At 42.4% G+C, this 26,055-nt stretch overlaps 1 protein-coding gene across 1 annotated transcript in view; it reads left to right on the forward strand.

The window, feature by feature from the left end:
* Nucleotides 1-26,055, forward strand: part of LOC127575504 (protein lin-28 homolog B-like) — a 282,043-nt gene that overhangs the window by 149,175 nt on the left and 106,813 nt on the right. Inside the window, exon 3 of the mRNA XM_052025438.1 lies at nt 7,086-7,270. Within this exon, the coding sequence (XP_051881398.1) occupies nt 7,086-7,270 (185 nt within the window). The remainder of the gene's footprint in view (nt 1-7,085; nt 7,271-26,055) is intronic.

The following is a 26,055-nucleotide window of genomic DNA, read 5'->3' on the forward strand; positions in this document are numbered from 1 at the left end:
ACCCTATCTAAACCAGTCACAATCTTATACACCCCTATCAAATCTCCTATCAACCTTTTTTGCTCCAAGGAGTGCAACACCAGTTTTTCCAGTCTAGTACAGTAGCTGAAATGACTCTTCCCTGGTAAATCTTTTATTTCCTCTCCAGGCCCTTTACGTCCATCATTAAGTGAACACAATACTCCAGTTGTGGCCTAATCAGTGATTCGTACAGGTTGAACAGATCCATTTTGCTTTTCTTCTCTATCCCTGCTGTTTTTGAAGCCGAGAATCTTGTATGGTTTAGTAAGCTATCTCTGGACATAACTTTCCACTTTCAAGGATTTATACACACATGGGGCAATTAGAAATGGGATAGAAAGGTTAGTGTAAACGGGTGGTTGATGGTCAGCACGGGCTCGGTGGGCTGAAGGGCCTGTTTCTGTGCTGCGTCTCTCTGTGACTCTACACACCTCAGACCCTCTGCTCCTGCACCCTTTTTTAGTGCTATCTTTAATTTATATTGTTTCTCATTAGAGTGTCAGGAACACATTTAAATGATCTACCACCAATTATTTTCTGTTATTTCAGCATATACATAATCCACTTTGTGGCTGCTTTTACCTAACCTTGTTGAAAACGACCTTTCAGGAAATGAAAACAATTTTCTTCTAATCCTTCTACCAATTACTATCAATCTATGCTCCCTAATTATTGCCCTCTCTGCCTATTTATCTATTCACTTATGATTCAAGAGTGCTTCCTTTTCTGTTTAAATTTTATTCTTCCCAATTGGTTGAGCTCATAGACTCATAGATTCACAGAGTTGCACAGCATGGAAACAGGCTCTTCGGCCCAACTCATCCATGCTGACCAAGGTTAATTCCTGAGCTAACCTCAATGGCTTGCATTTGGCCCATATCCCTCTCAACCTTTCCTATCCCATGTACCTGTCCAAATGTCTTTTAAACATAGTAAATGTATCCACCTCTACCACCTCCTCTGGCAGCTCGTTTCATGTACCCACCATCCTCCTTAAACCTTTTTCCTCCCAGCTTAAACCTATGCCCTCTAGCTTTAGACTCTCCTACCCTTGGAAAAAGACTGTGACAATCCATCTCAGCTATGCCCTCATGATTTTATAAACCTCTATAAGGTCACCCCTCAGCCTCCTTCACTCAAGGGGAAACAGTCCCAGCCTATCCAGTCTTTCTTTGTAACTCAAGCCTTCCAGTTCCAGCAATATCCTTGTGAATCTTTGCTGCATCCTCTCTAGCTTAATCACATCCTTCCTAACAAAATGGCAACCAGAACTGCACACAATATTCCAGGTGTGGTTTCACCAATGTCATGTACAGCTGTAACATGACACCTCAACTCTTGTACTCAGTGCCCAGTCCAATAAAGGCAAGCATGCCATGTGCCTTCTTCACCACCTTGTCTACCTGTGCCACCACTTTCAGAGACCTATGTTCTTGTACCATCTAGGTCTCGCTGTTCTACAACACCCTCCAGATCCCTGTCATTCACTGTGTGTGTCTTGCCCTGCTTTACTTTCCCAACATGCATCACTTCAAACTTGTCCGAGTTAAATTCCATCTGCCATTCCTTGGCTCACTTTCCCAGTTGATCTAGATTCTGTTGTAGCCTTGGACAATCTTCTTCACTGTCCACCACACCACTAATTTTGGTGTCATCTTCAAACTTCCTAATCATGCCACCTACATTCTCATCCAATTTATTGGATAAATTGCTTCCACAAGACCAAAAGGTTCATTGTATTTACCTGAGCTGTGGTGGTAGCAGCCTATAAATGAATGTGTAAAACTATCCCTTTTTATTGTGAGAATTTAGTTTCATGTATTCTCCCAGATGATAGAACCCATTGTAAACTTAATCTGTTACACAGTATTTACTAGACAGAAACATGCCACTTGGCCTAACAGGACTCAACACAGAAGTGTCCTTCCCTGTCACTTCATCCATTTCTGTACTTCTATTCCTATCTCCTTATGTGCTTTATCTAACCTGCCCTTAAATGCTCCTCTCCTCAACTACCCCCTCTGACAGTGAGTTGCAGGGTCTAATTGTTCACTGCATGGACAAGGGAGTTTCTCCTGAATTTCCTGTTAGATTATTAGTGAATTTCATATACTGCACTGATACCTTCAATATTTCACTTGAGGATCAAATCCATTATTTTACGAAGAACTGAAATATAAATGGATCTGAGATGCCTGCATCTGATTTGTTGACTTTTTCAAACATGGGAAGTTTGTTGACCTCTTTCCAGTCTTCTGGTCCTTTCCTGATGCCCAATGATCCCCTTTGGACATTCCCTGTTCTTTTATGTCGATTCATTGGGGATATATTATTTTTGAGCCTTTATAGCCTCAAGCATTTCTATCTCATTTTTATCAAAGTCATTAATTTTGCCTAAAATGACTCCCTTTGGGAAAGGCATAGTGCTCATGTTTCCCATTGTGATTACTTGGAGGAAGTACTCATTCAGAATATTTATTATCTTTTGCTCGCCCTCTCTTACAAGTCTTTTTGCATCCTTTATGATCTTCACCTCTTCTTTTATTGACCTCTTACTGTCAAATACCATGATAATTTCTTCATTATATTTCAGATATGAAGCAATGCTGTTTTTCCTATATCACTATCCTTTTAAAGGTTGCTGCCTGTTATTTTTTTCATCCAATGCACCCCATCCCCTTTCTTCCTCCAGAGATTGCAGAGGTCATTTTTCTCCCTGTTAATTTGTTTTTGACTTGTAAATCCACTTAGAGGTCATGCCTTTTTAAGCTGAGTTTGCTAGATTCTAGTATGTATTTATCTTGCATGCTCAGTGTTCTTGCCTGGACCATAAATCATAAATGCTGTGTACTTCAGAGCTTACATGGTTGAAAATATACTTACCCACAGAATAAAATAACTATTTCCAGATCCTTGTGTTTTACAATCCATTGCTTTTATCCATAGAATTTATTTGTGCTTTCTAAGTGTCAACTGTATATTTGGATTTCCAACTCCCCGTTCCTTATTCCACATTGTCACATCCCTTCAATAAGAGAAGAAGCTTTTAACCCTGCTCCATATTTGATCTCCCAACCAATTAGATGTTACTTGCAGCTGTTTGAATTCTGGCTTCTGGAAAAAGCCTTATCAAAGATAAGATAAGATATCTTTATTAGTCACATGTACATTGAAACACACAGTGAAATGCATCTTCTGCGTAGAGTGTTCTGAGGGCAGCCCGCAAGTGTTGCCATGCTTCTGGCGCCAACTTAGCATGCCCACAACTTCCTAACCCATACGTCTTTGGAATGTGGGAGAAAACTGGAGCACCCAGAGGAAACCCATGCAGACATGGGGAGAACGTACAAGCTCCTTACAGACAGCGGCGGCAATTGAACCTGGGTCGCTGGCGCTGTAATAGCGTTACGCTAACCGCTACACTACCGTGCCTGCCCAAACTGTGTGCATGACCTACAAGATGATCTGCATCTTCAGCAATGGCATTGCCCCATCACCCAATCCCTCCCAAATAGAAGGACTTGGGCACAAGGCACTGGGGAGCACCATCAAGTTCTCCACCATCTCACAGACCATCCTTTCTTGAACATATGTCACCGGCAGATTTGTTGCTAGGGGAGAAGTCTCAAGCACCTGATCAAACGGCCATGGCCACTTCATCACGCAGACTGTTCAATTCATAAAGGTGCTGCACTGTCCACCTTACCAAAGGCAAAAGGTGACAGGCAATAAAGCTTCCCATCTTCGTGTGTGGATACAAAAAAGTCCACTTTGCTTGTGACTTCCTCAGAAATAAATCTATCTAGATCACTTGGACTTTACCTACATTTCATCAATCCAGGCAGATTCTATGATCATCTAGTGCTTTTTCAAGTGCTCAGTCTTTAGATTCCATGAGATTATCCACAGTATATGTGAAACTGACAGCCCTGTAGCTTGCTGATTTCAACCTCTTTAATTAATGAAGTGAGATTTGCAATTTACTAATCCAACAACTCAGCCTTTAAAACTGCAGACTTTGGAAATATGACTAATGCATCTGCAGTGTCCTGACCCACATATTTTAATACCCTGAAGTGGAAGATGATTAAAGGGTATTTAACTGATTAAAGGATTTGCTAGTGTAGATAGAGAGAAACTATTTATGTTGATGGGAAAGTCCCAGGAATAAGGGAAACAAGCTAAATAAAAGAGAGCTGAGGTAATCAATGGAGGTGGGTCTCGGGTGTAAATGATTTCGAAGCTGGAGCAGAGCCCTTCTGGGATGATGTCAAGCAGCTTTTTTCACATAAAGGGAAGTTACTCTTTGAAAAATCCATGAGGCCAGGTTAATTGAAAATGTCAGTGCTTTTAATACTCTCCATCTAACAGAAATCTGTTATCAAGGCAGCAGGATGGTGTTAATATTGAGCTGAGCCATTGTCCAATTGAACAGTGGAATAGGTTTCAGGGGCTGATGGCCTATTGATGGCAGAGTTTGAGAAGGGAATAGCAGTTAACATAAAAGGTAATTGCACTGTCTTGGGTGTAGAGGGGCGAGGCCAATTAGAAATAAAAAAAGTAATCTGTGCCCAGAGGTGGAATATTAATTGAGTATTTTGCATTGGTTGTTTCCTCCCTGGCCCTACAGAGCATCTGGACAGTAAAGACACACCAATGTTAGACTATTGTTTATGAACTACAACTCCAAATGTAATACTATGATTCCAAGCAAATTCATCACCAAACTCCGAGACTTGGGACTCAACACCTCACTTTGCAACTGGATCCTTGACTTTCTGACCAACAGACTGCAATCAGTAAGGATAGGCAGCAACACCTCCGGCATGATTATTCTCAACACTGGTGACCCACAAGGCTACATCCTCAGCCCCATACTCTACTCCCTATATACTCATGAATGCATAGCCAGATTCCGCTCTGACTCCATCTAGTTTGCAGATGATACCACCGTAGTGGTCCGAACCTCAAATAATGATGAGTCGGAGTACAAGAAGGAGATAGAGAGCTTATTCACATGGTATCATGACAATAACCTTTCCCTCAATGTCAGCAAAACAAAAGAGCATGTCATTGATCTCAGGAAAGGGGGGTGGGCAGTGTACATGTTCCTGTCTACATCAATGGTGCTGAGGGTTCAGAGCTTCCAGTTCCTAGGATTGAACATCACCAATAGCCTGTCCTGGTCCAACCATGTTAGGTGCCACAGCCAAGAAAGCTCACCAGCACCTCTACTTCCTCAGGAGGCTAAAGAAATTTGGCATGTTCCCTTTGACACTCACCGATTTTTATCAATGCACCATAGAAAGCATCCTATCCAGATGCATCATGGCTTGGTATGGCAAGTGCTCTGCCCGGAACCACAAGAAACTGCAGGGAGTTGTGGACACAGCTCAACACATCACAGAAACCAGCCTCCCCTCCACAGACTCTGTCTGTACCTCTTGCTGCCTTGGTAAAGCAGCCAGCATAATCAAAGAAGCCATCCACCCCGGACATTCCCTCTTCTCCCTTCTCCCGTTGTGCAGAAGATACAAAAGCCTGAAAGCACGTACCACCAGGCTCAAGGACAGTTTCTATCCCGCTGTTATAAGATTATTGAACGGTTCCCTAGTACGATAAGATGGACTCTTGGCCTCACAATCTACCTTGTTATGATCTTGCACCTTATTGTCTACCTGCACTGCACTTTCCCTTTAACTGTAACACTTTTATTCTGCACTCTATTATTTTAACTTGTTCTACCTCAATGCACTGTGTAATGAATTGATCTGTATGAACAGACTGCAAGACAAGTTTTTCACTGTACCTCAATACAAGTGACAATAATAAACCAATTACAATTCCAATTCCAAGAGGAAGAATGCTGCTAAAATTTCAGCAGAAGGCCAAGGTGGTAGACATAAAGGATGGGATGAAAATTGACGAGGACAAGGAACCAGAAAGGCTGACAAGATGAAATTTAATACAGAGAAGCTTGAAGTGATAGAATTTGTCAGAAAAAATTAGGGGAGACAATGCAGGTGAACTGGCACAGTTCTGAAGGATACTTTGGAACAGAAGGATCTGAGTGTGCCTGTCCATAAATCTTTGAATTATGGGAATCAGTGAATATAAAGATCAGGCAAGAAGCTGGACTGGTGGAGCAGGCTTGGAAAGCTAATTCTTCTTCCTATTTCTTGTGTTCTTTTGGTTATTTTTGTAATGTAGGAAATGCAGCAGCCAACATGTGCAAAGCAATGTGCTGAGTATCACATAATATATTTTTGAGAGAGGATGTTAAAGATCTCTTGAAGTCTCATCTGAAAGACTTGGTATTGCATTGTTGAGATCCTTCTCTCAGACTCCTGAAGCAGATGCCCAATTCAAAGCACTGCCACAGGAAGAGATTACCAGAAAAAGATTCCAAGTATAATCTCAAAGCTGCCATGGAAATATGCAACATCCCCACAGGAATTGCTGGCCCATGACCAATCAAAATGGTGGAGGCACTGAGAACCTCGAGTGCATGCATCAGGAGCACACGGAAGCCAAGTGTAAATGGCATTGGAGGTGCCCCACCTTCCAAGCTACTCTCCATCCTCCCTGTCAGGCACCTCCTGCCCCATCTGTCGATGAGACTCCATATCCCACACAGGCCTCTCTGTTACCTCAGAACCTACAAAACCAGAGTGGAAACAAGTGTTCCTGAATCCAAAGGACTATCCAAGAAGAAGAAGAAGAAGTAGCTCTGGATTGTCAATCTAGACTTCTGTGCTCAGATGCCTGGAATAAGATTTGAACCCACATTTTGTCTCAGACAGCTGTGCTACCAACTGAGCTGCAGCTGACACCGAACTCTAGAGTGTAGTCACTGATGTTATGGCATTTTGTTTATTGTTGGATCCTGCTGGGATATTAATTTACATGCAATAAATCCCAATGAAAATGCTCAACATTAAAAATAAATTAATGCTTTGCTTTGTTAATCTTATTACCAAAGGTCCACTTATGCACCTAGAAGCAATTGTGACAATATAAGGATATTCCCATTGAGTTGTTCCCTTTTTTATTTCAATCTTCAGAGCAAACTTTACATGGATGGATTCAGGAGTTTGAAAGAAGGAGAGCCTGTGGAATTCACCTTCAAAAAATCTTGCAAAGGCCTGGAATCAATACGGGTAACAGGCCCTGGAGGGACACCTTGTTCAGGCAGCGAGAGGCGTCCAAAAGGGAAGACAGTGCAAAAACGGAAGCCAAAGGGAGACCGGTAAAGTAACAATTTCAGTTATTTGCATGTGGTTTGTTTTCTCCACTGTTCCTTGATTAAGTTATAATTGTTGATCACAAGACTTCTTTTTGTCCGCACACTTCCGTAACATCCTTCAATGGGAACAATTCACACTGCAGTGGTACAATCACGGTTCATCTATACTGCAGAGTTGTTAATTCCATTTTCACTCAGCCACCACTGACTGTGTTTCCTTGCTGTACTCTGGTTCCTGTCACTAATAATTTCATGTGATAAAATTTACTTGGAGAGTTGCTTGTCAGTCACAATGTAACTCATACTTAGTCCAATGTGAAATATTTTTTGGAAGCACACTGAAGAGTTAGGTAAACTGGGTCCAGTTCAATGTAAAAATCCAGAAGCTACAGTCAGGGTGTCATCTTGCCAATGGATTGAGATCACTGTAATGGCATTTTTGGGCGAGATCCCTAAGAGAGAAGAGTATATGGATTCAGTTTCAGGTGCAGAAGCACCTTTGATTCTGGTTCTGCTTAGCACAACTCCAACTCAGGCAGGGAGTCAAGTACAAGCAAGAGGCATTACCAGATAGACTCATTGGTTCAGCATCAGTTTGGCATGGATTGCATTTAGTTGCAGATATACTTCAATAACTTGCCATCTTGTTCTACTTTATGTTCTGATACTTTATGTAATGCATCTTCAAAAATATTAACATTTGATTAAAGAAGATTTAAGGAATTCTAGCTGGATTGTCCACCATGATCTTCCTGTATAAACTAATGCTGACTTGCTATGAGGACTTTATACTTTGCTCAATGTTTTAGGTGGCCTTGATTTTGTTGTAATAATAGGGGTGAAACTATCAGCTCTCATCATTACTACAGTGCAAGTCCCACAGTAGTTTCTGGTCTCCAGTTAAAAGTAGACATCCAGAAGCCACACTCAGAGCATCATCTTGTCAGTGGATTCAGATAAAACCATAGTAATGGCACAAATTTACTATAAAAAGCCATTAATCTCTTGCCCAAACCGGCTGAAAAAGTGAGGGCCAATACATTCAAGAGTAGGTAGTAATTATTGCTAAACAACCTCTCTGGCCTGAAATGAAGAATTATTCTACAAATGAGGAATCTCATTTCCCCTGAAGAAAATGCTGCAGATTATTTTTGAGAAATCCCTTTCTCCCATTTATTGCTTTCCTTTAATCTCATCATTATCTTCAAAATTTAATTTGGTTTTCCTGTGCAATTGTTTAAATGTAATTTATAGTTTCTCAGTGAGAATTCTTCAATCTGATTGATTGGTTGAAGATCCTCCCTGTTAAGGAACCAATTCTGTCATCACAGATTCTCTTGTAGAGAGAACCTGGCTGGATCAGAATGGGGACACAGGAGACTGCAGATGCTGGAATCTGGAGCAACACGCAAAAAGCTGGAGGAACTCAGTGGGTCAGGCAGCATCTATGAAAGGAAATGAACAGTTGATGTTTTGGCCCTTTATGTGATCCAAATGAAGGGTCTCATTGACTGCCCATTTCCCTTCCTTGATGCTGCCTGACCCATTGAGTTCCTCCAGCTTTTTTGTGTGTTGAATCAGAATGGGGATTAGTAGAAATCTACACTAAAAAACTCTCTAAAGGTCTTCTACACAAGGGGAACAACAGAAAGTATTCTTTCACAGCTGATAGGAAATCCCAATTGGCTTAAATTGGCTCATGTGGTGTCTACCTCTGGTTTGTAGTTTCCAGCAAAATTTTGCATCCCTTATTTAAAATAAATGTAGCTTTATCTTCTCTCTACTCTTGTATGTTGGTACAACTCCTGATTCAAATGGTTCTTTACATATGTGTCCCAATCCCATCAGTTACAACCTTGTATCTTTGTGTAAGGGGCAACTTTCCAGGCATTGGGCCTTGCGATATTTCGTTTTTGCTGATCCTTTCATTACTCCAGAGCCTGCTATTCAATTTAGTCACCTCCTTTGTCCATTGGAAATAAGTTGTTGTAAAAGTATTCTAAGGCACTGTGAACTGAATTTGAAAGCATAGACTAATCTAAGGTTCTAATCGATGAGTGTGACCGGTAACATAGGGCATGCAAAAGATATAATATAAAGGATTCTAAGGGATAGGATCTATGAACACCTGGAGAATCACAGACTGATTAGGGACAGCCAGCATGGCTTTGTGAAGGGAAGATCTTGCCTCACAAGCCTGATAGAGTTCTTTGAGGAGGTGACGAGGAAGATTGATGAGGGTAGTGCGGTGGATGTGGTCTATATGGATTTTAGTAAGGCGTTTGATAAGGTTACTCATGGTAGGCTTCTTCAGAAGGTCAGAGGCCAAGGGATCCAGGGAAGCTTGGCTGTGTGGATTAGGAATTGGCTTGCCTGTAGAAAGCAGAGGGTTGTGGTGGAAGGAGTGCCCTCGGATTGGAGGGCAGTGACTAGTGGTGTCCCGCAGGGATCGGTTCTGGGACCTCTACTTTTTGTGATATTTATAGATGACTTAGATGAGGGGGTGGAAGGCTCGGTTAGTAAGTTTGCGGACGACACTAAGATCGGCGGTGTTGTGGATAGTGTGGAGGGCTGTCGGAACTTACAGAGGGATATTGATAGGATGCAGAGCTGGGCTGACAAGTGGCAGATGGAGTTCAATCCGGAGAAGTGTGAGGTGGTACACTTTGGAAGGACAAACTCCAGGGCAGAGTACAAGGTAAATGGCAAGGTACTTGGCAGTGTAGAGGAGCAGGGGGAACTGGGGGTTCATATTCACAGTTCACTGAAAGTTGCCTCACAGGTGGATAGAGCAGCTAAGAAGGCCTATGGGATGTTAGCTTTCATAAATCGTGGGATTGAGTTTAAGAGCCGCAAAATGATGATGCAGCTTTACAAAACTCTAGTTAGACCACACTTAGAGTACTATGTTCAGTTTAGGTCGCCGCATTATAGGAAGGATGTGGAGGAGTTGGAGAGGGTGCAGAGGAGATTTACCAGGATGCTGCCTGGATTAGAGTGTATGGAATATGAGGAGAGGCTTAAGGTGCTAGGGCTTTATTCACTGGAAAGGAGGAGGATGAGAGGAGACATAATAGAGGTATATAAAATATTGGGAGGAATAGATAGAGTAGACAGCCAGCGCCTCCTTCCCAGGGCACCAATGCTCAGGACGAGGGGGCATGGCTTTAAGGTTATGGGTGGGAGGTTCAGGGGAGATGTCAGGGGGAGGTTTTTCACCCAGAGAGTGGTTGGTGCATGGAATGCACTGCCTGGGGTGGTGGTGGAGGCTGATACATTGGACAGGTTCAAGGATTTGTTGGATAGGCACATGGAGGAATGTGAGATAGAGGGATATGCGGGAGGAAAGGGTTAGATAGTGTGAGGGTGGTTTGATGGACGGCACAACATGGTGGGCCGAAGGGCCTGTTTTGTGTTGTATGGTTCTATGGTTCTATGGTATTAAAAACTCCTTGGACAAACCAAAACTAATGCCAAGGCTAATATCCTGTATGTTCTCTTGTCAAACAGTGTTAAGAAATCTTTTGTTGATATTCAAGTTGTGAGGTTTCTGAGAAAGAAGAGGTAAAATTATTTATCTTTGTAAAGGTATGAAACCTTGGAAATGAATGGTAAAGCTACCTGAAAAGGCACTTTGTCAATTGTCTTTGCGTCAACAGTAGAATTACTCAGTGAAATTTGGTGGAATAGGAAGAGGGGCAGCATTTTACAGATTGCCAGAAAACAACAAGGGGGATCACATGAAGGTCAAATGAATTCTTAATTGTATTAAGAATTGTACACTGTGGTCTAGGTTCATTGAATAATAGTCAAAGACCAGCCTTTAATTAAAGAATTTTGGGAACTACATGTAAATAAAATGTTGGTGAAAGCAAATGTGAGTCATTCCAGTCTTGGGATTTATATGATGGAATATCATTTTTAATTAGAGATACATTTTATCATTGTCCAGTTTGTTCTGAATATACCTGCCAGGGGTTAGTTTCTCCCTTGTGTGATTATAGGCTGGCAAAGAGTGCAACTCTCTAACAACAAAGCTTTCAGCGCTGGTAGTCTAGAGATGCAGCAAGCTGTTTCTCTAGGCTACTGCCAAAATCACAGATTGAGATCTGCCCCCCAAAATGTTTAGAATGTGCTGATGTTATTATCTGCTTAATGTGAGCATTTGAAATCAACTGGATGGATTCTTTCTAAGTTACCCAGTATATCCAAGTGGACTCCTAGAATTTCTGAAAAATAACCACATTACTTGTAGCGTCAAATGCAGTAAAGTTAGTACATTTTCTCCAGAGTTAGTTCTGACTTCTATTCTATACTTCAGTTGTAATTTTAGCAGTGGTATGTAGTTTGCAGCAAGGGGTTCACAAACATTTTCTTATTTTTGCATTCAAGTACAAGGGGAGCTCTGAAACAAACTGCTGGAGGAATGCATTGGGTTGGGCGGCATCTGTGGAGGGGAATGGACACTCAATGACTGTCAATTCCCTCAACAGATGCTGCCTGACCTGCTAAGTTCCTCCAGCAGTTGCTCCAGATTCCAGCATCTATGGTTTTGTGTCTCTAAGGGGAGCTTGATATCTTTGAAAATGGATTAACTTGGACATGTTTGAGAGGAACAAGAGGGAATGCTTTGTTACTCAGGGTCAAAGCTTATCACCTTTGGTCAAGAAGATTGGGAAATTCTGTTACCACTTCAGACTCCAGAGTTTCATTGAAACTAGATTTATGTGTGGAGTGAAAGACAGTCCAATTCTTCTCATTGGTTAGATATAGAACCATAGAACAATACAACACAATACAGGCCGTTCGGACCACCATGTTGTGCTGACCAAATCCAGAGATGATTTTGATCTCCCTCTTTCTGGAAGGGGAGAAATCAGAATTTCTATCATAAGCCACCCAGATAAGCAGGCACTGAACCCAGAAAGGCCCTGTTGCTATGGAGAGCAAATTCTTGAGTCTTTATGCAAGGGGTTTGCTAGAAACCCTTGTTCTGTTTTTGGATTTCAGTACGAAATTTAAGGGATCAATGCTTAGTGAGAAATGCCTCTGATCCCGATTAAGCATGAAACCTGATCTGAATCATTAATCTACCATAATGAATAAACTCTGTTAAGCCAAAAGAAAGACAAAATGAGACGTTTACTTAAAGGTTTTGAGGTTTCACATCGACAAGCTCCTTAGTTTGGCCCAGAGATCTGCATTCTTTTCAGATGCGGGAATGGGGATCAATGGTATGCCGCTCCATTACAACTAACAAACTTGGTTCCATTTTGAGCCATTAAGAGATTGTGTAGAATGCATGCTAACCATCAGCATTCAATTCAGATTTCTGATCAGTTACCTAGCTTTTCTTTCTTTTGCCAGGTCACCTGGCTTGCCTATAATGTTAATACAATCGAAAATCTGGCATCATTATTGTTGACATCTCTTCATAGTGAGAAAGAAAAGTAAGGAAATGGTTGTGAATATTTACCCAGGCTATATGTCACCTTTTTGTTCACCACCTTCCTGGATCTCATGCCCACATCTTTATTTCCAGTTGTGGAACAGAATTTTCAGATTAACATTCTGACCATTAAGCAGCTTGCACTGAAGAAGGAATTTCCATTAATATAAAACACAATGAAGTAGTTTAGTAGTGTAGGAAATGCAGAATAACATGATGGACCATTTGCAGACAGAAAAAAGTCCCGCAAGTGGAAATGGGGTGATGGTCTGCTGTTAAATGTTACTGGACAACTATTGGTCTGGTCACTGTGGACATTGCTGTTCTTCAAGTAGTGCAGTGGGATCTTTTCCCTCTCTCGGAGGTTGGGCCTCAGATTAACAATTAATCTCACCTCTACAAAGCAGCATACCTGTGGTGCTGCACTTCAGATTCAACCAGGGTTAACTGCTCTGGACTGGGTGCTTGAATTTAGAAATATCTGACTTAGAGGTGAGGAGGGAATGCTACCATTGGGCGAGGCTGAAAACTTACATTGATATTGTGTACATAGCAACAATCTTTAAAGAAGAAATCCTCAACTAACAATAACAATGGTTGTCTTTAAATGGTAGTTTAAAGAACTTAGTCCTGGGAATGCCGAGTAAAATGGCCCCAGTAAGAGTAGTTTGGAGATTAGCCACCCTCTTCATCAGTTTAGCATCAAACTCGTGTCCTTTTGTCGGGAGCACTCTGAGCCCAGTGTAAACAGCGGAAGCAGTGCACCACCTCACAAGCCACCTACCTGCCTGTTCTATCAAACATCTCCTGCCTCAGCTGTGGCAATCTGTAGATCCAACATTGTCCTCCTCAACTGCCTCAGAACCCCCAAGGAACTGCCGAAGAAGAAGAAGATGATCAAACTCCACTGCTCGATGTTAACCAAAAGGCTGAAACTGAATCAGTTTTTCCCATCCTCCTTTACCTACCCTACCACAGCTCAAAAATTCCCATTCCCACAGTAGTATTCTATAAAAATCAGTTTCATAATTCTAACAGTGGCTGGCTTGTGAAAACAAATCCTGAACATTTCAGAAGTCATGAACACACTAACCAACTAACAAAATGTGGCCTTTATCGGCTAAGAGTACGTTTGAAAAGTAACTGAGTACATTTGAAGAATACATTTGAAAGTAACTGTAAATGGCTTTCTTTGATCTTCAAAATAGTTTACAAAGCAACAATCAAAATGTTTCAGCTTCACTTCATTGTACCTGTTTAGAATGATAACAAACTATTTTCAGCTTTCAAAGGTCTGGTGCTCATTGTTTTCCCATTCATTATATGAACAGTTTAATAATCCATGCCTCCACCATTTTACACTGTTAATAGATAGTCTTTTCAGTATGTGTCAATATTCAGTATTTGTGTTTTCATTCTGAGTCACAACATACTTGATAATTATTCTTATTACGTGCATGCTTCTGGTAATTGCATAGTATTATCCTTTAATCTTGATACAATAAATGAAAATGATTCAGAATATCTAAATGTCATCATTTCGTTATAACAAGTGATTGTTTTGGCATTGAGGTGAAGTGACTCAGTGCTTCAGAAGTTTTAGGATTTAGGACAAGTGCTCTCCAGAATTACAGCATATGTTATGTATCTTTATGTACCATGAGCAATGATTCTTTATAGTTACTACCTGTTTTGTTTCTTTGCTTGTACATTTTACCTTTATTTAATGGCTATGTGCAGTGACAACTCTATAGCCTGTCAGAGTGGAGACAATTGAGTAATTACCCCACACTGCTGTAAAGGACAGATTTATTTTACATCCATAATGTATATCTGACCAACTTCCACCCACTGCATTTTTCTGAAGAAATTACCTTGCTTTCACTGGGAGAAGTTGCTGTAGTTTCTGTTATTTCACTGAAGTTATGAACCTGCAACAATACTGTTGATTTAGATCAAATGCTTATGAACTAAATTCTACCCCATTAACTCTTTCCACATTCTACTGCTGCTGTTGTTCCATCATCTTTTGGATTTGTTTTCCATAGGACCATAGAACCATACAGCACAAAACAGGCCCTTTGGCCCACCATGTTGTGCCGTCCATCAGACCACCCTCACACTATCTAACCCTTTCCTCCCGCATATCCCTCTATCTCACATTCCTCCATATGCCTGTCCAACAAACTTTTGAACCTGTCCAATGTATCAGCCTCCACCACCACCCCAGGCAGAGCATTCCATGCACCAACCACTCTCTGGGTGAAAAACCTCCCCCTGACATCTCCCCTGAACCTCCCACCCATAACCTTAAAGCCATGCCCTCTTGTCTTGAGCATTGGTGCCCTGGGAAGGAGGCGCTGACTGTCTACTCTATCTATTCCTCTCAATATTTTATACACCTCTATCATGTCTCCTCTCATCCTCCTCCTTTCCAGTGAATAAAGCCCTAGCACCTTAAGCCTCTCCTCATATTCCATACGCTCTAATCCAGGCAGCATCCTGGTAAATCTCCTCTGCACCCTCTCCAACGCCTTCACATCCTTCCTATAATGCGCCGACCAGAACTGAACACAGTACTCTAAGTGTGGCCTAACTAGAGTTTTGTAAAGCTGCATCATCACTTCGCGGCTCTTAAACTCGATCCCACGATTTATGAAAGCTAACATCCCACAGGCCTTCTTAACTGCTCTATCCACTTGTGAGGCAACTTTCAGTGAACTGTGAATATGAACCCCCAGATCCCTCTGCTCCTCTACACTGCCAAGTACCTTGCCATTTACCCTGTACTGTGCCCTGGAGTTTGTCCTTCCAAAGTGTACCACCTCACACTTCTCCGGATTGAACTCCATCTGCCACTTGTCAGCCCAGCTCTGCATCCTGTAAGCTCCGACAGCCCTCCACACTATCCACAACACCGCCGATCTTAGTGTCGTCCGCAAACTTACTAACCGAGCCTTCCACCCCCTCATCTAAGTCATCTATAAATATCACAAAAAGTAGAGGTCCCAGAACCGATCCCTGCGGGACACCACTAGTCACTGCCCTCCAATCCGAGGGCACTCCCTCCACTACAACCCTCTGCTTTCTACAGGCAAGCCAATTCCTAATCCACACAGCCAAGCTTCCCTGGATGCCTTGGCCTCTGACCTTCTGAAGAAGCCTACCATGAGGAACCTTATCAAACGCCTTACTAAAATCCATACAGACCACATCCACCACACTACCCTCATCAGTCTTCCTCGTCACCTCCTCAAAGAACTCTATCAGGCTTGTGAGGCAAGATCTTCCCTTCACAAAGCCATGTCCCTAATCAGTCCATGATTCTCTAGGTGTTCATAGATCCTATCTCTTAGAATCCTTTCTAACAGCTTACCCACCACAAACATGAGACTCACCGGTCTGTAATTCCCTGGACTATCCCTACTACCTTTTTTGAACAAGGGGACAACATTGACCACCTTCCAATCCTCTGGCAACCATCCCCGTGGACAACGAGGACTCAAAGATCCTTACCAGCGGTTCAACAAAATCCTTTCACACTCCCTGAACCTGGATCCTCTCTCTGGAGGTCCTTTGCAATTTTTATTGCCATCTGACATTAGAAAAGTTAACGGAATGTTATTATTTATTGTGAAGGGAATTGAATGTACTATGGAGATGTGGTCGATGTTCAGGGATCTTTTGCAGAATGTTAGGGATAAATTTATCCCGGTGAGGCAGAGAAGGAATGGCAGGGTGAAGGAACCATGGGTGACGAGAGAGGTGGAACAACTAGTTAGGAAGAAGAAGGCAGCATACATAAGGTGTAAGCAGCAAGGATCAGACAGGGCTTGTGAGGAATATACAGTAGCAAGGAAGGAACTTAAGAAAGGCCTGAGGAGAGCGAGAAGGGGACATGAAAAGCCTTTGGTGAGTAGGGTTAAGGAGAATCCCAAGGCTTTTTTCTCGTACGTAAAGAGCAGAAGGATGGCTAGGGTAAAGGTAGGTCCGATTAAAGACAAAGGTGGGAGGATGTGCCTGGAAGCTGTGGAAGTGGGTGAGGTTCTCAATGAATACTTCTCTTCAGTATTCACCAAGGAGAGGGGTCTTGATGCTGAGGACAGTGTTGGTAAGGGTAATGTTCTAGAGTATGTAGATATCAAGAGAGAGGATGTATTGGAGTTGTTAGAGAATATTAGGACAGATAAGTCCCCAGGGCCTGATGGAATATTCCCCAGGCTGCTTCGTGAGGCAAGGGAGGAGACTGCTGAACTGAGTCCTCGTTGTCCACGGGGATGGTACTGGAGGATTGGAGGGTGGCGAATGTTGTTCCCTTATTCAAAAAAGTAGTAGAGGTAGTCCAGGGAATTACAGACCAGTGAGCCTTACGTCTGTGGTGGGTAAGCTGTTAGAAAGGATTCTAAGAGATAGGATCTATGAGCATTTAGAGAATCATGGACTGATTAGGGACAGCCAGCATGGCTTTGTGAAGGAAAGATCTTGCCTCACTGGCCTGATAGGGTTCTTTGAGGAGGTGACCAGGAAGACTGATGAGGATAGTGCAGTGGATGTGGTCTACGTGGATTTTAGTAAGGCATTTGATAAGATTCTGCATGGTAGGCTTCTTCAGAAGGTCAGAGGCCAAGGGATCCAGGGAGGCTTGGCCATGTGGATTCAGAATTGGCTTGCCTGTAGAAGGCAGAGGGTTGTGGTGGAGGGAGTGCATTCGGATTGGAGGGCTGTGATTAGTGGTGTCCCACAGGGATCGGTTCTGGGACTTCTACTTTTTGCAGGATTCTGGGCAGTGTAGAGGAGCAGAGGGATCTGAGGGTTCATATCCACAGATCACTGAAAGTCGCCTCACAGATAGATAGGGTAGTTAGGAAAGCTTATGGGGTGTTAGCTTTCATAAGTCGTGGGATCGAGTTTAAGAGCCGCGAAGTAATGATGCAGCTTTACAAAACTCTGGTTCGGCCACACTTGGATTACTGTGTCCAGTTCTGGTCACCTCATTATAGGAAGGATGTGGAGGCATTGGAAAGGGTGCAGAGGAGATTTACCAGGATGCTGCCTGGATTAGAGAGTATGGATTATGAGGAGAGACTAAAGGAGGTAGGGCTTTACTCATTGGAGAGAAGGAGGATGAGGGGAGACATGATAGAAGTATACAAAATATTAAGAGGAATAGATAGAGTGGACAGCCAGTGCCTCTTTCCCAGGGCACCAATGCTCAAAACAAGAGGACATGGCTTTAAAGTAATGGGTGGGAAGTTCAAGGGAGATGTCAGAGGGAAGTTTTTAACCCAGAGAGTGGTTGGTGCCTGGGGTGGTGGTGGAGGCTGATACATTGGTTAAGTTCAAGATATTGTTAGATAAGCATATGGAGGAATTTAAGATAAAGAGGGATATGTGGGAGGAAGGTTAGGTTTGAAGGGCGGCACAACATGGTGGGCCGAAGGGTGTGCTGTTTTGTTCTATGGTTCTATGGTTCTATGAATTCAAAAGTAAGATGCTATGCTTCAGCTATTTAGGGCAGTGATGAGACCACAGCAGGAGTTCTGTATTGATTTTCTTATTTAGGGGAGGTTGTTTCATAAGGAAGGGTTGGACTTACATCCACTGGAATTTAGAAGCGTGAAAGGTGACTTCGTGGAAACATATAAGATCCTGAGGAGTCTCATAGATTTGGAGACAGGAGTCACTGTTTAAAAATAAGAGTGTGCCCACTTAGATCAGAGACAAGGTGAATTTTTTTTCTCTCAGAGTGTTGCAGGCATGGAGGAAGCAGAGACTTGAAGTATTTTTAAGGTAGAGATAGATTCTTGATCAGCAAGGGGATGAGAGATTACAAGAGCAGCATGGAGTGAAGTTTACAGTTTGGTCAGCCATGATTTAACAGCACAGTATAGCAGAAATGAGGGGCCAAGTGGCTCACTGCTACACTGCATCTTGTCAGCTATGTGGGACACAACAACACTCCTGCATGGATACCAGGCTCTGGTTTGGGAGGAGTGGCCAATCAGGAAGAAGCAGGCCTTCCCACAGTGCATGCATATCCTTTGCCAGAAGGGGCCCAGGGTGTTTCCTGATAAATCTGTGTCTTTTGGTAATTCTCAACGCTGACTCCACTAGTTCTGATTCTTCCCCTGCTCCTTTGGACCAGGTGCTGTGGACAAATTTATTCCACCCATCAAGAGGGATGTTGAACATCTACAGGCCTTCTCATTGGAGCAAAACTTTGATCTTCCCTTGAGCCAAGACTGCTCCTTTAGATGCCCATAGAGCACAGTCAGTCTGACTTCAAGACATTTGCCCCAACTAGCGAAGCTGCTGTACATCCCACACTGAATCCACGGGCTGATGATTTGATGATGTGGATGGTGATAACTTGGTCCCATGTTACCCCAGCAAATTTCTATTACAGCAAAGAGCAAAGTTGCAGAGCTTTACTCTTGATTAAAGTACATAACCTGGTTTTCACAGTCACAATACACTGTGCTTAAGACCAACATTTTGTTGCTTTTGTTGCTCCAGACACAAGCAGAAAATTATTTGAAGGTCAGAGAGAGATACAGCACCAAAGCAGCTCCTTTGGCCCACCATCTATGCCGACCATCAATTACCCATTCACACTAATCCTAATTTTTATTCTCCTCATGTTCCCATCAACTTCCCCCAGATTTTACTACTCACCTACACACTTGGGGCAATTTACAGTAGCCAATTAACCTACCAACCTGGAATGGGGAAGGAATCTGGACTACCTGGAGGAAACACACATGGCCACAGGGAGAACATGCGAGCAGAGGTCAGGATTGAACAAAGGTCTCTGGTGCTGGGAGGCAGTGGCTCTACTATCTGTGTCACTGTGCCTCAACTGGAACAGGGTGACTAAGTTTCTGCCAGTGCAGTCATCCAGTCTTCCATTTAGGTTAAGCTTACCGGTAACATTTGAGCCAAGATAATAAGTGTTCCACATTATTAAATATTTCATGGTTCATTTGCACAATTAGAGAAATGTCAAGGCTTTATGATGGGACAAGTGCCTTGTTTATGCTGAATTCAGTGCATTCAGAGAATTTACTCATCGAAAGTTGGAGCAAGTCAGGCAACAAATGCACCATCATCTACAAAGAGCAGATCTCCAGCAATGAACTTTTACTTTCAACTCATTGGTAACCAACTCTGTATATTTAATTATTATCAAATGTATTGATCACCTCAGAGATTCTTAAATTGACTAGTAAGTAGAAAGTTGTAAACTAACAAGCAGGAAAATGGTGCTAAAGCCAAGATGAAATCAGCCATGATATTATCATATGGTAGAGCAAGTATGAGGGGCCGAATGGCTGACCTCTGCTCCTGGTTCTTGCACTCTTTATCACAGCACCAGGTTGTTCTGCACCACAACATAATTTCTATATGTACCTTTTTGTTTTGTTTCCAGCCAATATGAAAATGTTACTATTACTTAAAATTAGACCCCTTTGTCTCAACTTTGATGAACTTAGTTTAGAATTCACAATTAGTCTGATAACTTTTCCTCTTTTTTCTTTTATACTTAGGATAACTGCTGATGCTACCTGGCTTTGAGGTGTTGTGCTGGTAACTTAGGCAACATTAGCATTTCAGGAGAGGGTCCTTTGGAAGAATAGCTAATGCAATTACCGATGATCTGAATGCATCTCATAAATGTGCAAAAAATAACCTTGCCACATGACCTTTAAGCACTGGAGCACAGTAGATTATGCATTCTGACTGGTAACCATGACAGCAGTAACCCAACTGGCCTATGGACTTTTGATCATTCTTTAAAGCAGAATGAAAAAATGTGGTAATCGTTGTTGATTTGTCCATGACTTCTGATGACTACTGATCACCATTTTATTTTTCACCTCAGTGTTTATTAGGCAACCCAATGCTTATTGCGACCCATGTTTTGCTAGCACAAGACTGGCTCCTACAATCACCATGCTCCCGAACTCACCTAATCCTGCTGCTGGAAGCATCCCTGAATCTAGCAACAAATCCCTTAAATGATGAATGTAACTTTTAAAACCTATTAAAATGAAATAAAGTTAAATTAATGTTAAGCTTAAAGAAGGTAATCTGCTAAAAACACTTTAAAACAGTTTTAAATTGCTAAAAGTATTAAACAACAAACAAATAATTAAGAAATAGAACATGCTTTCTCCTTCCCTGGCTCCCCAATAGCCCTGAAATCCCAATTGAAATCAGTGGGGTTTAGATCCTACTGCGGGTCTAACCTTTTAAAGTCAAGTTTATTGTCATATGCACAAGTACATGTTTGCAAAGGTGCAATGAAAAACTTATTTGTAGCAGCTTCACAGGCACATGACATCATATAAGCTGCATTCACAAGAAAAACAGAAAATAAACATAAATTAAACAATTTTTACAAGAAACAACACAATTAGAACAAAAAAAAGAATTCCATTTCAGTTCAAAGTGGTCATAATGTTGCTAAATTGTAGTGATAAGGGTTTTGCCAGTTGGTTCAAGAACCAAATGGTTGAAGGGAAGTAGCTGTTCTTGAACCTGGTGATGTGGAATTTCAGGCTTCTGTACCTCCAGCCTGATGGTACATGCGAGAAGATGGCATGGCTCGGATGGTTGGGATCTTTGACGATCGATGTTGCCTTCTTGAGGCAGCAGCTCCTGTAGAAACTACCAGTGGTGGGGAGGGATGTGCCCATGATGCATTGGGCAGAATCCACTACTCTCTGCAGCTTCTTACATTCTTGCGCATTCGAATTGCTGTACCAGACCATGATGCAACCAGTCGGGACACTTCCAACAGTAAATCTGTACAAGTTTGTTAGATTGCTTGGTGACAAACTGAACCTCCCTAACCTTTAACCTCCTAAGAAATTAAAGATGCTGGCCTGCTTTCCTTGTGATTGCATCTATGTGCTGGGCCCAGGACAGGTCATCCGTTATATTATCACCCAGGAATTTAAAGCTACTGACTCTCTCCACCACCAATCCCCCAATGTAGACTGTCACAGGATCCATAAGCTACTTTCCCAATGTAAAAGCTGGAAAACAACAACATGATCGAACTTTGCTGATTGCAGCTATGTATTGCAGCTCTGTTGAGCTTCTTTTAGATTTGAACATTTCCACATTGGTTACAAAAATAACCTCAGGGTTCTGTGGTGCTCATGGTGGGTGAAGGAAGAACAACCTGGATGCTCCAATTGTTGGAAGGGGGTGAAATACACAAGAAATATAGTGCTCTGGGTGCTAATGGGATGGCATAGTGGCACAGCAGTTAGTGCTGCTGCCACTCAGCTCCAAGTTCAGTCCTGACATCAGGTGTTTTTAGCATGGAGGTTGTACCTCCTGCCCATAATTAGCTGGTGTTCCGTTTTCCTCCCATATCCCAAAGATATGCTGGTAGGTTAACTGGCTACATAAATTACTTCTGGTCTGGGTAAGTGACAGAAAGAATCAATAGGGCATTGATGGGCACGTGTGAGAGAATAAGGTGCAGGGTTACAGGGGAATAAGGGGAATGTGACTGATGGGATTGCTCTGCAGAGAGCTGGCATCTGCTCATTGGTTGTCCCAGAAGTGGATAGATTTTGAGTTGACATCCAAGGACCTGAGTGAAAAACGATATTACATCTTTATGCTTTTCAGACCATCCTTCATCACAGCTTTCACGATATGTCGAAGTTAACTGGTTACATGTCCTAAAAAAATCTGTATCCATTTGTTCTAGTTTCACTGAGCAATAGGATCAAGTACCTCAATTAAAGTCTCACAACATTCAGTACGTATCTGGGTAAGCACTTGAATCAAGGCCTCGGACCAGGTGCTGGTAAATGGGATTAATAGAAATGATTTCTTGATGGTCAATGTGGCCATGATGGGCCAAAGGGCCTGTTTCTGTGCCGCATGACTCTATGACTGTAATCATTAGTTGCTTTATCAGGGAAACTTTTAAATTGGCACTTTTACTGTTCAGATGCAAGGAAACCATGAATAGTTATGTCTGAGATGTTGCATGATGTAATATTGATGGAGGTGGTAGCACAGGAGTAAATTACTGAACAGGTCATCAGAGGTCTGGATCAAGAGGGAGTTCGATTCCCTTCACAGCCACTGGCGGACTTGGCCACGGAATCATATCTTTAATGTTTTACCTTGGTCCTGTGTGTGTTTTAATTATTTTGAATGATGGGTAAATATTGTTCCAGACTCCTGGTTTAATGCCCCTTCTCTTCTTCATTCAATGTCACAATCAAAAGCTAACCCCTCCGTGGAAGGGTCCCACAGTCCTGCTCTGTAGTGGGCTTGAATCCAGTTGAATATTAAAAAAACTGCAGATGCTTCAAAAGCTGAACTAAGAGCAGAAATGTTCAGCAGGTCAGGCAGGATCTGTGGAGACAAACAGAGTTAAGTTTCAGTTAAATACTCTTTGATTGGAATTGAAAAACAGAGAAGAGGAAGGTGTGGAGAAAGCCCAAGAAAGATCTGTGATAAGGATGGAGACCAAGAGAGACTGATAGTGGTGGTGGAGTGAGCTGAGAGAGGGTGTGAAGGCTCATTAATCACAGGTGATCAATCTGGAGGAGATGTAAGGCTGACAAATGAAAACAGAGGAGAACAAAAAGGGGCGAAGAAACAAAGCTGGAGCTCTCTGCAGTTTCTTGTGGCCCCGAGCAGAGCAGTTGCCATACCAAGCCATGATGCATCCAGATAGGATGCTTTCTATGGTGTATTTATAGAAGTTGGTGAGGGTCAACTGAATTTCTTTACCCTCCTGAGGGTGTAAAGGAGTTGGTACACTTTCTTGACCGTGTCATCTATGAAACTGCTCTGGCGCTTTCATACAAATCATGTGGGCTGTTTTGTCCTGGATGGCATCAAGCTTCTTGACAATTATTGGTGCTGCACTCATCCAAGCAAGCAGATAGTTTTCAGTCAAACTCCTGATTTGTACTTTGGAAAGGTTTTGCAGAGACCCAGCCTCTGATCTGCCCTTGTAGCCATGGTATTTGTGTAGTTGGTCCAGTTCAGTCTCTGGTCAATGATGATCCACCGGATGTTGATGGTGAGCAGCGCAAAGCTAGTGATGCCATTGAATGTCAAGGGTAGATACTTTGACTCCCTTTTGTTGGAGATGGTCATTGTCTGGCAGTTTTGTGGTGTGAATGTTACTTACTGCTTATCAGCCCATGTTGGAATGTTGCATGCTGACATGGACTTTCACTTATTGAGGAGTTGTTTATGAAATTGAACATTGTATAATGGTCAGGGAGCATCCCCACTTATGATTTTATGATGAAAGGAAGGTCATTAATAAAGCAGCTAAGGATGGTTGTGCCTTGGACACTGCCCTGAGGAACTCCAGCAGCAATGTCCTGGGGCTGGGATGGTTGGCCTCCAACAACCACAACTATCTTCCTTTGTGCAAGATACAAGCCCAAACATTGGAGTATGTTCCCATTGATGCTCCCATTTTTAACCAGGGCTCCTCTTGGCTTCTCTTGGTCAAATACTGCCTTGTTGTCTTTGGTCTGTTTTGGACCATGGCTGTGAATGAGGCCTGGATCCCAAACTTGGCAAAGGTGATAAAGTCCTGGTAAGTGCCATTGATAGCATTTTCCACCACTTTGCCGATGATTGAGAGTAAACTGATTAAACAGTAATTAGCCAAATTAGACTCGTTCCACTTTCTGCCAACAGGATATACCTATGCAATTTTCTACGTTGTCTGATAGATGCCATGTTACGTTGAAATAGCTTGATGAGAGGCACAGCTAGTTCTGGAGTGTAGGTCTTCATGACTACAGATAGGATGTTGTCTGCCCATAAAACCTCAGCCATTTCTTGATATCACATGGAGTGGATTGAACTGGCTGAAGACTGACCTGTGATGGTGGGAAATCTCAGGAGGAAGTGAGAGGAATCATCTGTTCAGCATATCTGGCTAAACGTGACTGCAAATGCTTCAGCCTTGTCTCTACCACTCATGTTTCCAGCCTTTTCTATTTCTTAAACCAAAAATCTTCTGACTTAGACAAGCAGTGCTTTCAGCTCTGGAAGGTCTCTGCAAGAGTTTCAACTGATCTGACTTGACTGCAAGGTATGCCTGCAGAATGGTGACTGCATTTCAAAGCGAGTTAATTGGAGTCGAAGTGTAACTGAGTTCAAGCTCTTTATATCCACGTCTGGATCAGTCCACAGAACAGCACAAAGAGCTGTTGAACTGCAAATTCTTTGCACTTTTTGGGGCAAAATAGATTTTGTTCTCAGATTGTTTTATAAGAACAATTAAATATTCTTAATAGGCGAGATATTTCCACTGAAATAATTAGATCTTGTTTTACAGCAGTGCAGTTGCAAAGCTGCAATGTTTAATGATTAACCTATTCATTCTGGCCAATCCAACTCCAGCTACATGTGCGTGAGTTTATAATATACTTGGATTCATGCAGTGATCCTACCTGAAGTGTTAATAAACAATGGAATACTTCTGGAGTGCAGTATCTTGTTATGTAGGCAAACTGTGATTTTACTTTAGGTGGTACCAGACACATTTGCTTCACTCTGATTAATGGTCCCTGTAATTCTCTGCAAGTTAGGGTTAGCTTTTAGTGGTGCTTGTTCGTGCACAGCCATATACGGTTGGTCTCATGTCTGGGCTTCACATTAAGGATCGATCTGATGCTGGGATCTCCCCACTGGAAATCATTCTGCTGTAGGGTTTTACCAATTGGGGATTGTCTGATGTCAGGATCTACTCAGAGGAGAACAGTGTGATGTCAGGCATTGAGGATTAGTCTGATGTTGAGGTGTGTGTCCATTGGGGATTGATCTGATGTCAGGACCTTCTCATTAGTGATCAGTCTAATGTCTGTGGATGTCCATTAGGGACTGGCCTGATGTCAGGGTCTGCCATTGGGGATCAATGTGATGTTGGATCTGACTGTTGGTGATCTGTCTGATGTTAGGATCTCTCTATTAGTGATCAGTCTGATATCAGGGTCTTACTGTTCGGGATTAGTCTGAAGTCATAGTCTGTCAATTGCAAAGTGGTTAGATTGAACTGGTATCTGGCTTTGGTCTTTAGGGGCTGGTTTGGTATCTGGGTTTAATCATTGGGGATCTGTTTATTATCTGAGTTATTGTGTGTTGGTCTGATGTCAGGGTCTGTCCATTGCATACTGGACAGGTGACAGGGTTGGTCACTGAGGATCGGTCTGGTATCTGGGTTTAGTGATAGGGCACTAGGCTGGTGTCTGGGTTTGGTCACTAGGAATTTATCTGATGTCCAAGTTTGACCATTGTGTAATGGTTTGATGGCAGTATCTGCCCTTTGGGA

This window comes from Pristis pectinata, chromosome 10 (genome assembly GCF_009764475.1).
Source record: "Pristis pectinata isolate sPriPec2 chromosome 10, sPriPec2.1.pri, whole genome shotgun sequence".
Taxonomy (NCBI): Eukaryota; Metazoa; Chordata; class Chondrichthyes; order Rhinopristiformes; family Pristidae; genus Pristis; species Pristis pectinata.